The 14,020-nt window shown below is 46.4% G+C and overlaps 2 protein-coding genes across 4 annotated transcripts; one reads left to right on the top strand and one right to left on the bottom strand.

Moving 5' to 3' along the window:
- The first annotated feature begins 636 nt into the window (after positions 1 to 636).
- On the top strand, positions 637 to 4,055 carry LOC114869909 (transgelin-like). Its single transcript, XM_029174460.3, has 5 exons — positions 637 to 795; positions 2,699 to 2,885; positions 2,968 to 3,139; positions 3,246 to 3,348; positions 3,576 to 4,055. The coding sequence occupies exons 2-5, from the start codon at positions 2,706 to 2,708 to the stop codon at positions 3,724 to 3,726; spliced, it is 606 nt and encodes a 201-aa protein (XP_029030293.1). The 5' UTR covers positions 637 to 795; positions 2,699 to 2,705; the 3' UTR covers positions 3,727 to 4,055.
- Positions 4,056 to 8,689: 4,634 nt separating this feature from the next.
- pafah1b2 (platelet-activating factor acetylhydrolase 1b, catalytic subunit 2) lies at positions 8,690 to 13,479 on the bottom strand. 3 transcript variants are annotated; one of them, XM_029174114.3, is made up of 7 exons: positions 13,337 to 13,479; positions 12,877 to 12,996; positions 12,423 to 12,504; positions 11,683 to 11,772; positions 11,349 to 11,465; positions 11,078 to 11,200; positions 8,690 to 10,865 (listed from the first exon to the last, which is right to left on the bottom strand). In XM_029174114.3, the coding sequence occupies exons 3-7, from the start codon at positions 12,501 to 12,503 to the stop codon at positions 10,587 to 10,589; spliced, it is 690 nt and encodes a 229-aa protein (XP_029029947.1). In that variant the 5' UTR covers position 12,504; positions 12,877 to 12,996; positions 13,337 to 13,479; the 3' UTR covers positions 8,690 to 10,586. The 3 variants fall into 3 exon arrangements, with proteins under 3 accessions (XP_029029947.1, XP_029029945.1, XP_029029946.1); XM_029174112.3 differs by lacking the exon at positions 13,337 to 13,479 and having other exon boundaries at positions 8,690 to 10,679; positions 10,755 to 10,865; XM_029174113.3 differs by lacking the exon at positions 13,337 to 13,479 and having other exon boundaries at positions 12,877 to 13,238.
- Positions 13,480 to 14,020: the final 541 nt, after the last annotated feature.

Here is a 14,020-nt window from a genome sequence, read left to right as displayed (position 1 = left end):
TGACACAGATCCCAGACGACGCAGGCGTGCGCCGTCAGACAACACCTACATTCCTACACGGCCCATGGCTTCACGCGCTGCCAGCTCCGCGCGGCGCTGTCACGCCTGATGTCAGAGCGTGCTGGTCCGGACCTGCCCCTGACGACAGGGCTGAAACGCCTCAGAGGGGGCGTCTCCCCCCGTTGCCACGGAAACCGCCGGAGTCGAGCGGAGCCCGGGGCCCATCCTCTCCTTCCCCTTTCACTGCGTCTTGATGTGCGTCCCCGCATTCCACAGCGGCCCGTGTGAGTCGCAGACATATCAGAGGGCACAAGCACCACATGGGACCATGAGGGCAGTAAAAAATCTCCCACATGTGCTGCTTTCTAATTACCGTGACTCCCTTCCTGTCACACGTCACTGTCCTGTATGATGTGTGCCTCACTTCCTCCTGCTCCTGTCTCGTTCTTAAGTAGCAGATGGAGAAATTCGGAGAATTCCTTTCATTGACCACACCAAGCTCTGCAGTCACATGCCCCTTTCCCTCCCCCTGCTTCTCCTAAATAAGGAATTACAATTTGAGTTGGGAAAAGGAGAAAGAGCTGAAGGGGCGGGTCATGGAGTGAAACAAGACGACCCGTAGGCGTATCTCTGTCCCGCTCCCTTTTTTTTCTGCTGAATGTGGTGAAGTCATATATTTCAGTCAGGGGTGTTTGCTGTATTTATACTGGCAGTCGTCTGTGGCGCTCTGCACTCTGCTGTGAGGAGGAAACAAGCCCGAACCCAGCGGTCCTCACCTGAAGGCTACCACCCAAAGTAAGTGACCACATCTGCTTCAGTTTGTTCTCAGCGCTGAGGTCCGTCGCCGCCGGGGGGGAGGTTTGACTCCGGGCCCGACTCAAGCAGCGTAATGCACTGCTCTTTGTCTCTTCCTTGTTCACACGCAGCCTCAGGCCCAAGGCTCGGTTAATGTTTAGTTGTGTGTGCGGGGATCAGCTGCCGTGTGAATGAGCTCCACCTGCGAAAGCCTCGGTCTTATCTGCTCCCAGCTTCAGGGAATGTCCAGGTTGAATATAAACCCAGCGTGTCTGTTAAATACATGGACACAGTAAACCTTTATGTGAAATTACATCCTTTGAACTGTGAGATACAGTAACTTATGTAACGTTAGCTGCTGCGTGAGCTTCTCTTCTGTATCTGCAGTGAAGAGCTCTGTAAAATCAGTAGAATTCCGGCCTGTGATGATAAGTGGAACTTTTATCGTTTTGGATCAATCAGCCTTTTTTGTTTTTTTGGCGTAACTAAATGAGTCACCGATCAAATGTGTTAAACACACTCAGAAATGAACCAACGGTGAGGCGGTCGTACGCAGCTGCTTTGTAAAAGCGAGACAGTTGTGAAACGTCTCATAGCGGATGACGGCAAGACACCATGAGACAAAAGAAGAAGAATTTAGGCGGGGGAGAGGAAGATGAAGAGGAGGGTCACATCTGGCATCACATCTGAGCAAACACTTCGCCCTCACACAGCACATGTTAAGTGTGTGGATCCCCACTCATTTGTTTAATGATATATGGGCGTCAGCTGATCTACTTATGATTCATGGTTCCCACATTTAAAAACGCATCCATTACCAACACTCTGGCCTTTAGCGGAGACTGTTCCCAGGAACCGGGCCGCTCCCAGTTGAGGTGTGAAGCGCACAGACACGCTGGGAAGCAAACGGTGCCAAGTCCTAACCTTGTGCACTGGTGCAGACTGGTGCCATTAGAGCGGAAGGTCGCGCTGACTGGGAAACTGGACGTTGACTTCAGCCTTTACTGAGCGTCACACGCGTCTCCACAGAGGAACGCGTGTGACCCAGAGCAGCCACAGACAGTGACGACCTGTGAGGCTGTCAACAAGTGTTGCGTAAGACGCACAAACCTGTGTTTTGTATGGGATGTAATAGGCCTCGCTGCCCTCGGGTGAAACGCGTACTTTACAGAGCGTATCAAACCAGGTCTGCCAACAAAATGGACCGATTCTTGTAAAGACACACGCCGTTCTTTTCACGGTGCAACAAATATGCAGCTTCCCAGCATTCGCAGAGCGCGCGAGGGAAGAACAGTGAGACCTGCCCATCATTCCTAAACATCTCCATATGTTACCGGCTTTGAATTACTGAAAAAAACTCAGGAGAGAGCCAGTAAACGCAGAAACAGCTCCGCGGTGGCTATCGTACATTCAGACGATGATTTAAGCGCTTCAATGAGGCCTTTCTGCCCCAACCCTTGTTACTTTGTTACTATGGTAAGTTGTGTTGTTCTGTTTAGAGCCGTGCAGCTTTGTTGGGGAGCGAGGAAGGAAGGAAGTGACAGCTGAATGAGCAAACAGGATGCAGGGAGTGGGGCTGTACACTGACGCTAACGAGAAGCTCATACTGCATTAAGAAGCCAGATCATAGTAGGATCTAATATCTGAGGACAAGTAGCATCTCTGATTATACAAAACTGTGATTGTTGCCGTCTCATTAACGTCTCATAGTGAAGGAGATTGGTATTTTAGACTAATGATTGACTTGAGTGTATTTGTTCTGCAGGGAGTATCAGTATGATTGGAACCTTTCCGTTGTTACACCTTTTAAATATCCATTTGAAAAAGGACACAATATGCTGCCAGGAAGGAACATTTGCTGAGCTCCTTGTGTATTTACACTTTAAACTTTCCCTCCCAAAAGGATCAACATGGCAAACAAAGGTCCCGCCTACGGTCTGAGCCGAGAGGTCCAGAGTAAGATTGATAGGAAGTACGACCAAGAACTGGAGGAGCGGCTGGTCGAGTGGACCCTGGCCCAGTGCGGCTCCGCCGTGGGCCGGCCCGAATCAGGAAAGCTGGGCTTCCAGAACTGGCTCAAGGATGGCTGTGTGAGTGTTTGCATCGGCACAGAGTAAATGTACCTATTAAACGAGCATCGCGTGCAGCCGGATTTACTGGGTTTGTCTCCAGGTGCTGTGTGAACTCATCAACAGCCTGTATGGAGCCAACAAGCCCATCAAGAACATCAAGAAAGCTCAAATGGCTTTCAAGCAGATGGAGCAGATCTCCATGTTCCTCAAAGCTGCGGAAAACTATGGAGTCACGAAAACAGACATGTTCCAGACTGTAGACCTCTTCGAAGGCAAGACAAGCAGCAGAGTCTATATAATGAGGACAATCTCAGTATAAAGCAGGAAGTGATTTTGCGCTCAGGGCCTCGCTCATTTGAGACTATTGCATGTGTTTAGGAAAGGACCTGGCTGCTGTTCAGAGGACCCTGATGGCTCTGGGCTGTTTGGCAGTCACAAAAAATGATGGGTGTTACAAAGGAGACCCCAGCTGGTTCCACAAGTGAGTATGAGCTTTCCCCCTCATGTGTGAACTAGTGTCTCTGTGGAAAGTTGGGAAAACAAAGGAGGATTCATTTCAGTGCTAAGGAAAGGCATTGTGTGTGTGTGCGTGTGTGTGTGTGTGTGTGTGTGTGTGTGTGTGTGTGTGTGTGTGTGTGTGTGTGTGTGTGTGCGTGTGTGTGTGTGTGTGCGTGCGTGTGTTTTTTGCGTGTGTGTGTGCGTGTGCAGGAAGTCCCAGGAGAACAGGAGAGACTTCTCCGAGGAACAGCTGAGCGAAGGCAAGAATGTCATCGGCCTGCAAATGGGCACAAATAAAGGAGCATCTCAAGCCGGCATGACGGGCTACGGACGACCCAGACAGATCATCAACAACCCCTGAGCGCCGACGCCCCCCCCCCCAACCCCCCACCCCCCCCCCCCCCCCCCCCCCGTTCTCTGGAAGGCCGGCCGGCGAGGACGAAGACACTCTGACTCTGAGCCCGGCCCTTCGGAGAAACGCGACCTGACCTTTTGGAGCATAACTGGACCACAACAGGGACCAACCAGAGCATGTGCACATGTGTAACACATATGAAGATGATGCATTTAACTGTGTCACCTTGTACATAATTTTAATTTTTAAGGATCATTCCAGTTTTCTGCATGTTCTGAGTCACTGCCTTTGAATCAGATGAATGTTTCATTAATAAAAAAAACTAAAAGATTGGATTTCCGTTCCTTTTAGTGCTCTATATAAATGAGCCGTCTCATTGGTTGTGTGCCTTTTGCCTGGCAGTGTTGCTGTTGACACAGTGTTGTTATCAGCCCTTGACCACGTAGGGTCGGGTTTGTAAAGGTTCTCAGTTCAACTGTGTAGGACAAAGTGAGTTGAGCAAGAACGGGCTCAAACAAGCAGCTCGGAAGGTAAGAAGTGCAAGTTAGGAGACATAGAGTGCGTCACAGCATGAAGCTTTGGTGCAGTTTTGAAATGAATGTGTTAAAACGTCTAATACGTTTGTGGCCTCTGATAAAACTATCGACGGCTGTGCTGTGCGCTGGGACACAGGTTATCTAACGCGCATAGCAACCCCATGCAGGTAGCGACAGCACGTTACCTGCAGTCCACGTGTTTGGGCTGAGATAAGCACACCAAATGAAATCCGGCCGAGTACAAAAGGTTTGAAGGACGAGGAGGCAAATCAGAGGAGACAGTGATGAGGAGCGAGGAGGGAGACTGGAGTTTTCCCCATTGAACCGAAGGCGAGGAACGAGCGGGGCGACCGCCGCTTCCTGCCAAGGCTTTGTTCATGCCGTGCTGCTGCTGCAGGAGCAGCTAAGCTGTTCAGCATGAGCTGAGCGAGGAAAGGTCAGAGGTGAAGACGAGAAGCAGCAGGACGGAACGGGGCTCAGAGAAAGAAGAGGAGCCTGTTTGGATGAGAGGAAGCGCTCACGCAGGGGGATGAGGGAGAGGTGCGCGTGAAAAAAGGAATGTCACGGTGGACTCAGGCAGAGGGGATTAAGGTGGCCGAGGTCACAGGGAGTCCAGGTCGGGTCAGGACAGGATTAAAAAAGCAGAGAGCATTTCCAAAAACGGAGCGATCAGTGCAGAGGGAGGGCAAACAAACAGGACTTCCTGTCCCCTTCCTCCCTATTCTTGGTTTGACAATGCAACTGTTATTGTTGAGTATTGATAAATTATTATATTGTAAATTCACCATTCACCATTCATACATGGACAAATTATTCAGATGGCTGCCATGGTGACATACAGCATTCCTACCCTTTCTTTGGTTGATTTTCATTTTTCTAATTTGTTCCCTGCACAATAAAAGCATTCGAAATCCACGCAGCTCATAAACACGAGGAGCTGCTGTGAGGCGTTTAGCACTCGATCATTTCCTGAGTGGTAAAACTTCCAGAACTTCACAGCTTGTTAGCTTCACTCGACTTTAGATGCTTACATTAGCTTACATTAGCAAAAATGGGTTTGGTTATTTAAAACTAATATTTATTTTAACACTAGCAGATGCGTGTGTGCTTTGGCTCTTAAGTGTCACACTAGTCAACACATCTGCTCAGGTTTATCTCCAGGGTCCAGTTCATAATAAGTGTTTAGACTGATCACGGTCGCACCATCAGCTGTTATTTATTTCTTTAGGGATAATTGTGTCTAAAGACGTGATGACGTGAGGAAACTGCAGTTTCCTGTTCCTCAGTAAAACACGGGCTGTTTCCTCTGCTTGTACTTAGTGAGGTCGCCTCACTGTGTGCAGGCAAAACAACTTTGCCTACTTGTCTGTTGAGGGACTTCTCATCGATTCTGGCCTTTTAATTAGTTGGAATAAAAAACCTGCAAACCAACTCAACCTAATTCAGATTCCTCTAAATGCTCTCGGCCTTTTATTACTGGACGTTCTGGAGCGCTGACGTCTGCCCTCTTTGACCCTGTGTTTTTTTTTTAGCTCATCAAGGTCTCAATAAATTGTGGAAACACCAACGTGACACTAACCTCAGTGCACTGGAATGCACTTTCCTGCCATACAGGGGCAGAACGGGGGCGACGACAGAGTTGAGGTTGTAGAAGTAGCCTTGAGACTGGAGTGATGCCAGTTTACATTCTTTGACGGCTGGAGATAATATCAATGGAGAAACTTACGCAACATCTCCTTGAGCTGCTGCTGTGCCACTAAACAAGACAGGCAGAGCAGCCGTCAGCGCTGTGGGGACTGGGACAGAGCTAACGCGGGTACACAGCAAGGTAATTTAAGGGTCATTTAGAAATTAAGGAACTATATATGTCTACATTCTGCAGAGTAGTCTTCAGGGAGGATGCAACCTTGCACAAGCGAACGCGGAGTCTAAATTAGATCAGGTCCAAGGGAATCAGGTACAAACCAGAAGTTCATGGTAAGAGAAAGGGACACGCAGCTTAATTATCAGGCTGGAACTAATACGACAGTGAGGTGACGCAGTGGAAAAAACCCAGAGCTTTAATGATCAGCATCAGCCTTTCAGCTTTTATTATGCACAAATCCAGCAGCGTTGGCAGGTGGGGAAGCGGTGATGGATCACAGCAGCTCCACCGGCTGCTCCGCCGCCGCCGCCGCCTTAATCACACACACACACAAAACGGACGCAGATTAAGAATAAGAACATTTTTTTTATTTTCACAGCAGCGAGGTTACTTTTCCGTCGCTTAGTGCTCAGCTTTCGCTTCACAAATACTTTCACAATAACAGTCCGATTTCATTCCATGCCATATATGAGAGAAGAATGACATTGTAATTTGCAGTCAGGTTGTGTTTGTACACAATGTGAGGAAGGGATGCCATGCATGGACAATAAATCTGACTACAAGGGGGAGGACAAGCGTGGAGTTGTGGAATGTAAGAAAAACAGATAATAATAGATCGCCGGTCAAGTCGTGCAGAGAACAACAGGCTGGTGAGGATTCAGCTGTCGCTGCCTGCCTGAAACAGGCCGAAGACAGCATTCAAACACCAGATCATCTTGTTTTCCTACGACGAGGGCGTGATTGTTTATTTTCCTTGCAGTCGATGAGCGACGGCACCGGGTGACCTCGACCTCAGACCTGCTGAACAAGCTGCAGCACAATTATGGAGAGGCGCAGAGATCAATGTGTGTGAAGGACTTTCAATAAGCTGCTGGTTGAGAAGAGAGCGAAGTAAACCGGACTGGGCGATGTCTTAGGGGATGACATGCATCCGGTCTGAGCTGGAGGTAACGGCTGAATGTGAAATTCATGATGCAAGAATGAATGGGTGAATAGGACTGATCCGATGTTCTAACTGTGTCTGTGGCGGCACTGAATGATAAGAGGGGGAACAAAGTAGGTCGCAGGAGTGTCGGGTGTGAATGGTGAGTAATGTGGATAAGGAAGCAGGTGTTTCCCCTCAAAACCCATGGTTTGAGGCCAAAGGGCGAGATCTGAAAGGTGAACTCGCAGTTCAGATGCAGAGGAAGACGTCGCTGTCGAGGCCGAGCGACGAGATGAACGCTCACATGATTGTGCGCTGGCTGCTTTTTATTTTAGGATCTGCGCTTTAGCAGCCGATTGACCAGTCGTTCTGCAACAGGTTTGCACCTTATGATGTAGGTGTGAGCAGTTATTTGCAGAGCAGGAGGAGTTCTTTATTAAAAGACACCCGACTAAAGCAAATGTTTGCTTCGCTGCTAAGCACCAAATCAAAAATATTACATCAGAAAGGTCCTGAACTTCTGCTTCACAACGACATCGACTTCTGCATTTTAATTCCCCCAACATTACATGATCTACACATGAAGTTATAACATGTGACAAATGTAAGAGCTCGATTAAGTGTAGAAATGTTTGCAGTTTTTATTCTGACAATATAAATTTAAAATATTCAGAGAAATTGGATCACATATTAATAAGTTCGATTTACAGCTGCCTTCTTCCCTTCCTGCTTTTTGCCACCTCCTTTTCATTTGACGATGATGTCACTTTACTTACAGTAAAACCTGCTACAGTACCTTCCTTACATTAGGGAAGCAAGTCAAGATTTTTTATTTTTTTTTAAAGAAGCGAAACATCCCGCGGTGGTCGACTCAACACAGCTGAGGATGTATTTCACTTGGTCCTGCTGAACAAGCAGGAAGTGAAGAAAGCTGTAGTAAAATAGGATCCATCACCTGAAGGTTGCTGAGGTTCCAGACTGAGACACTGGTACAGTAGGTAGGTAGGTTTGTTATTATGAACATATAGCTAAAAAAATACACAAATTTGTAGATGCCTATATATTTTAGATCAAATCCTAAATAAAATTGATAATGCTTCTAAAACCTACAGAGTCTGTAGCAGGTGACGTACAGGCTGCAAACTGCATCCACTGCTGCATTCATCACGCGTGGCAGCAGATTACAAACCCTGACCTCCCTGGTTTGACCATAAAGCACCTCACACATACTGCAGGTGACTCATCTGCAGGCAGCACAAGCATTAACAGTCCCATCACTGCTCGGCTTGTTCGCACCAACAAGGCTGACGGAAAAAAACACACGCGATTGCTGCTTTAGGGTACGACTCCACCCTTGGTAACCTTTATTCGAATTAGATGTCTTTAAAAATAGTTTCATTTCTAAATGAATCATTGTCTAAAATCTGTGTGGCCACTTTAGGACTTAAAAAGGTTGGTAAACTATTGCAACATTACAGGGCTCGCTCTGCTGACAGACAGTTATATCTGCATGAGGGGACTGTTTTGCTGAGAGGAGGCGGCAGAAGCGGTTCTCAGCTCAGTCTGATGAAATGGGTCCCTCTGTTGGCGAGCGCTGGACCCATCACAGGAAGGCTTCAAATGACAGACAACCAATCTGCAACATGTGATTTGATCAGGTTTTTTTTTTTTATTTATCGCAATGCTTTATCATAATGTGACAGCGAGCCAAAACAGATGCAAATACTGGATTGCACCAAACTCAGCGTCCTGCAGCTCCACCTTCATCCAAACAGCCTCCCCTCATGATTTACACAGGTCATATACAGCTGGGGTCCATTCACACACCAAACCTACAACATCCAGCATCAGACACACTTTATACAACGATCCCATGAACACTTAAGGCACACACACACACACTAGTTCTATTTAACACAACGCGTGAGCTTTAGAGAGCGGTGACGTCACAGAATCGGACGCTCGACGGGCGACGAGCGGAACTGAAGCCATGGAGAAACAGCTACAGTGTAAGTGCACGGACGAATGGCTCTCCTCGCGTGACCTGTGACTGCTGGCCAGCGTGTGGCATGACGGGGTCCAGTCGCCTGAGCTTCCCTGCAGGTAGTCACCGTACTGAACCATGAAGGGGCGTCAGGGCTTTAGGCAGCTATAAATACAACACCGAAACGAAGGGGCTAAAAGCAAACGAAGTGGAAACACTGTAAGTGTATTTAAGAGGGAGAGAGTGCTAGTTTGAGTGACTGATTATAAGATCTGCATACAATACACAAAGCAGTTTCAGTGGACAGCAGCTATAGTGTTTGATCCACTTTTAGCTTTCCTGTAATATATTAATGCAAGTGCACAGTTACAATGCTACTGCAAAACACAAGCACGATCATCGAGACGGTGGAATATCATGACCTGAAATGTATGTTGTTGTCAACAACGTGGAACACAGACACAACGCATGATCCTGAAGCACGTTAAGTTTGGTCTTTTTCATTTAAAGGTCGGTTTAGATTCAATTGGAACAAAATGTGAACTTCTATGTGAGAGAAGTGTTTCATGCAGGCGCCAGCATCAGAGGTGGAAGACCTGTGTAGTTAGAAAAGCTGATGTCGCCAATTAAAATGCATGAAGAGAACTTTGAAGAGAACCCCAGCTTTGCTTTGAACGTGCATTTGAGTTCACACGTAGTTCGCTGATGTTTTTAGGGGAGGCAGGACGGACTCAGTGGTCCAGTGTGCTCCACCCATCTACAGTTAGTTATATGAATAAACAATTTGCAGACATCTGAATGGTTGCACATGGTTCAGAGGTGGACATGAAGCAGACTATGAGGTGTTTAGCACACCCAGACCTGGGCTGACGACTTATAGTAAATCATGTAGTTTTGGGGGGAATTCATGCTTTAAGGCTAAATCACATAAGATAGTTTTCTATGACCTTGGCAGGAGCACCTCTGGAGCAGCTGTTTATAACCTTCTTCAGAAAAAAAAAGAAATAGATTCTTACAGATTGTTGTTGTCATTAAAGAGAAATTCCTTCTTTTCCTTATCTTGGCACTATGACCTACTGGCTCCCAGCTGTGCGGGGCAGACCAGCGGTTAGTACTGTGTTGGATGTATGGGTTCATGTGTTACTTACTGTTTGCTGTGACCCACACTACTCGTATATAAAGGAAGGAGGCTTCACATTTAACAGTTCCGACACCAAACAAAGCTTGTCTTTGTTCGCTGGCAAGGCCACGGAAATACTATCTTTTTTCCACAGGCCAAGACTGATCAGGGTATGTGCAACTGCAGTCCTACATTACATAAGCGTATGTTTTAAATTCTTTTGCAATAGAATTTACTACTGCAGTCACAGTGTCTACATCTGTATTGAGGTCTCTCTCCCTCTACAGCACCTCTCCACATCACTCATGGGCCCACTCATACTTGGGTACATATTTCCCCTATGAATGAACCCTTCCTCCTCCAGAAACATGTTTCACATCCTCCACAGGAGCAGGTGAGACACGCCTCTGGATTAACATGTTGCATGGCCGCGGCCATCAAATCAGTGACGCCCGTCTCTCCTCCGGTGTGTCCTCCAGGATTTGAAGCAGCAGGTCACTGAGGGGCTTGGACAGGTTACGGTAGCCTGTCTGTGTGAGGTGAAGATAGTCAAACATGTCCTGTGGGCTGATAGTTCCATCAGAGTGGACAAACTCTCCACTCACATCCAGGAACTGAGCATGGTTCAGTCGGGGCAGCCAGGAACGCAGGAAGCTGTTAACGGCAGCGTTCTTCTCCCTCAGCGGGTTGGGACGCTCCCCTCGAGGCAACAAACCCTGTGAACAGTAAACATTTGACAATATTGTGAGGTTCAGCATGAAGGTTTGATTGATACTATGTATTTGATCCTTTCATTCATCTGTTTAGTATTGGAACCACATCTACTGTTAAAAATCAAGGTGATGCTGGAGCCAATCACAGACAGTTTACCTTCATCAATATTTTCATTTCAATGATAAGACAATACATAGAGTGGAACTGGACTTACCAGTACAACTACCTTCGCCTTAGGGAGGCGAGAGGTGAGCAGTTCTGCAATAGTAAGAATGCCTCCCGCCACTTGCTCAGCAGAGTGTTCATGATTGTTGGTTCCTACCCACAACACCACCACCTAGACAAGAAAGCAGTCAGAACACCATCAGGAAACACATCCCTCCTTTACTCCAGCTGCTGCGCGTTTGTGGGTCTTTGTGCCTTCATTTGTGACCTTTGATACATTTTCCTTCTTTTTAAAATGTTTGCATTGTTCCATTACTTACCTTGGGACGAATATTGTCCAGCTCTCCATTCTGCAGCCTCCACAGCACATTACAGGTGGTGTCCCCTCCAATACCAAAGTTCAGCGCATGAAGTGGGGAGAATAAGTCCCTCCAGACCTGGGGACAAGAGGTCATAAGATTGCGTTTTATACAACAGCTTCTTTATATGGTAATGTTCAGAGCAAGACAAGACAATCTGCTCTGAAACACATAACATTGGACAAGCAGTGCATGAAAACAGATTATAGATATTCAATAAAAGTTAGAGGTGAATGGGTGACATTGATATGAGCTGTCTAAACCAGCACATTCAGAGGCAGGTATTTCCTCTCACCTCATACTGCTGCATTAACTGGATCATAGAGTCGCCCACAAACAGCACATCTGGCTCAGCATCTTTACACTCCTGAACAAATCGTGTGTGCTGTAAACAACACACCAACACGTCAGCGCTTGTGATGTATTCCATAACAGTAAGATAAAGATGTGTTCTTCCATTGACAACATTTCAGTTTGCTTTGCTATCGTGTTGATATGATTTGGTATGTGATGGGTGAGAAGGTTTGTCAGATACTGGTCTAGGTTTTCACATAAACTAAGTGTGATTGTTGTGATTGTTATTACTACAGTATTTATTGGGTTTTTGAACGTGCACTCCTAAAAATATGACTCAATCTATCCACTGATAACAAGTTCATCAAGACAGGTCTAGTGCCTCACTCTAAGAGAGAGCCCGTAGTAAAGCTTTCTTTTCCTAGTAGCCGGGAGGATTAACCTGGCTGAGAACTACCACTGAATAACAGAGATGGTGGAAAGCCCTGCCAATAAAACCTGTAATTGTGAACACATGACCCAATGTTTTAGATGTTTCATTCACTGCTTTAACTTCAAAGTCTTTATCCAGTGTGTAATCCTGCCAGCACTGAACAGCTCCAGAGTAAGATTTAGTAGTAACTATGCTATGAAATGAGGAGCTAGGGGCAAATGATGAATATGTTTACATGACATTATTTATGACATATGTGTGAGTCTGTCGTAAAACGGGCCATCATGTTTGCTCTGTAACACTCCAACCTGTGAGAGCCACCGTCCATCTCCATGAACATCCTCCACTGGCTGAGCCACTGCAGCCGGGTTCACTTCATCGCCACTCATCCTACAGGAGGCAGCGCAGCTTTACGACAAGTACACGCAGCTACTGGACAGCGTTGCATTATAGCATTAATCACGGACGCACTGTGTTGCTTCTACAGTAAAGAGGAGATCATCAGCTCAGCAGCGAACAGGAAACACGCTGTCAGTAGCTTAGAGGCTTGAGGCAGACAGACGAGCCTCTAATGGATGCAGGCGTGAGTTTACAGATCCCAGATCAGACCTCGTCCAATCAACTGGGTTAGTTCACTTGGCGTTAGCTCGTTAGCTAGCAACTAACCAGCTAGGCGATGTTGACGGACGCATCTTCATTCTCACCGTCCGTCGCATACATTTAAATGACATTAGCCGCCTGCTTATGTAGAACGCACTGTACCTGACACGGTGCTGGCCGTCACCTTTCGGCTGCCTCCGCTTATTGTGGCCCGACGTGACTTCACCGCTGTCGTTCAGTCGGCGCGGGTGATGCTCGCTAGCAGCCGTTAGCCGATTCTGGCTGGATGAGACAACAAAAGGTGTGTCAAGAGGCACGCGACGAAGCCACTGTGAGGAGCGGAGCGCCGACGCGCCACCAGCAGCAGCAACGGCTGCGGAGGGCGAACGGAGCAGCTAAATGTGATTTATACGGCGTCAAGTCGAACTCTTAACAAGGCCACAACTAATGACAAGCTCAACCTTTACATAAAAATACATTATTTTCAATGGCTTTTGGTTAAAGCTGCAATCCCGCCGCAATTAACGCCAGAATTAAACAGGCCCGCGATGCATTGTGGGTAAACCGTTAAACATTCTCAATTTATGATCACTTTCAGCTAAATACCGTGACTTTTGATCACCTGGTGTTTTGTAACAGAGGAGGTGTTTTCGTTTAGGCATCGCACAACACTGTCGCCAATTTTTGCTTTCAAGCGATGTTGTAAAACGACTTTTCTCTTCTCCTCGCGACCCATCTTCGATCTCTGAGCCCGCTGTGTCAGCTGATCACAGTGGCTCATAGTCACGTTAGATCAAATGCTGCGTTCTTGGACTGCGGAAAAAGGGAAATATCAGGCCCATCTGTTTCTGAGTGTTGACATCTGTAGGAAAAAATAAATGCGAAAAATAAAAGTCATTAACTCATTTTTCGAAAAACATAGTTAAACTAACAATCGTGCAAAGTTTACATTTTACGTGAATTTTTTACCACCCATTTTTTATATTTTTATAATTATTTATATTAAGCATTATTTTTATACGAGGATATTATAAGACCATTGGTCTCAAAGCCTCTGACCAAAATTTATGCTGTTGGTGAATCACGTGGATGTAATATTGCAGATATTAACATGCATTGAATGAATTATATTGTATTTTAACAAATTTTGTCTAACTTTGATTTATCAGTCTTAAGTGCCTAAGTCTTAGGTGCAATTTTGTGTGTGTCCCAAATTTTCTTCAATCTTAAGATACCGCATCCTTGCATTTAAACTGTAAACATTTATACTAGTTTCAAAATCTGTTCAGGGAATTTCCTAAAAAAC

Source organism: Betta splendens, chromosome 14 (assembly GCF_900634795.4).
Source record: "Betta splendens chromosome 14, fBetSpl5.4, whole genome shotgun sequence".
Classification (NCBI taxonomy): domain Eukaryota; kingdom Metazoa; phylum Chordata; class Actinopteri; order Anabantiformes; family Osphronemidae; genus Betta; species Betta splendens.
The sequence above is the reverse complement of the archived record's forward strand: the minus strand, read 5'-3'. Positions and strand labels throughout refer to the sequence as shown.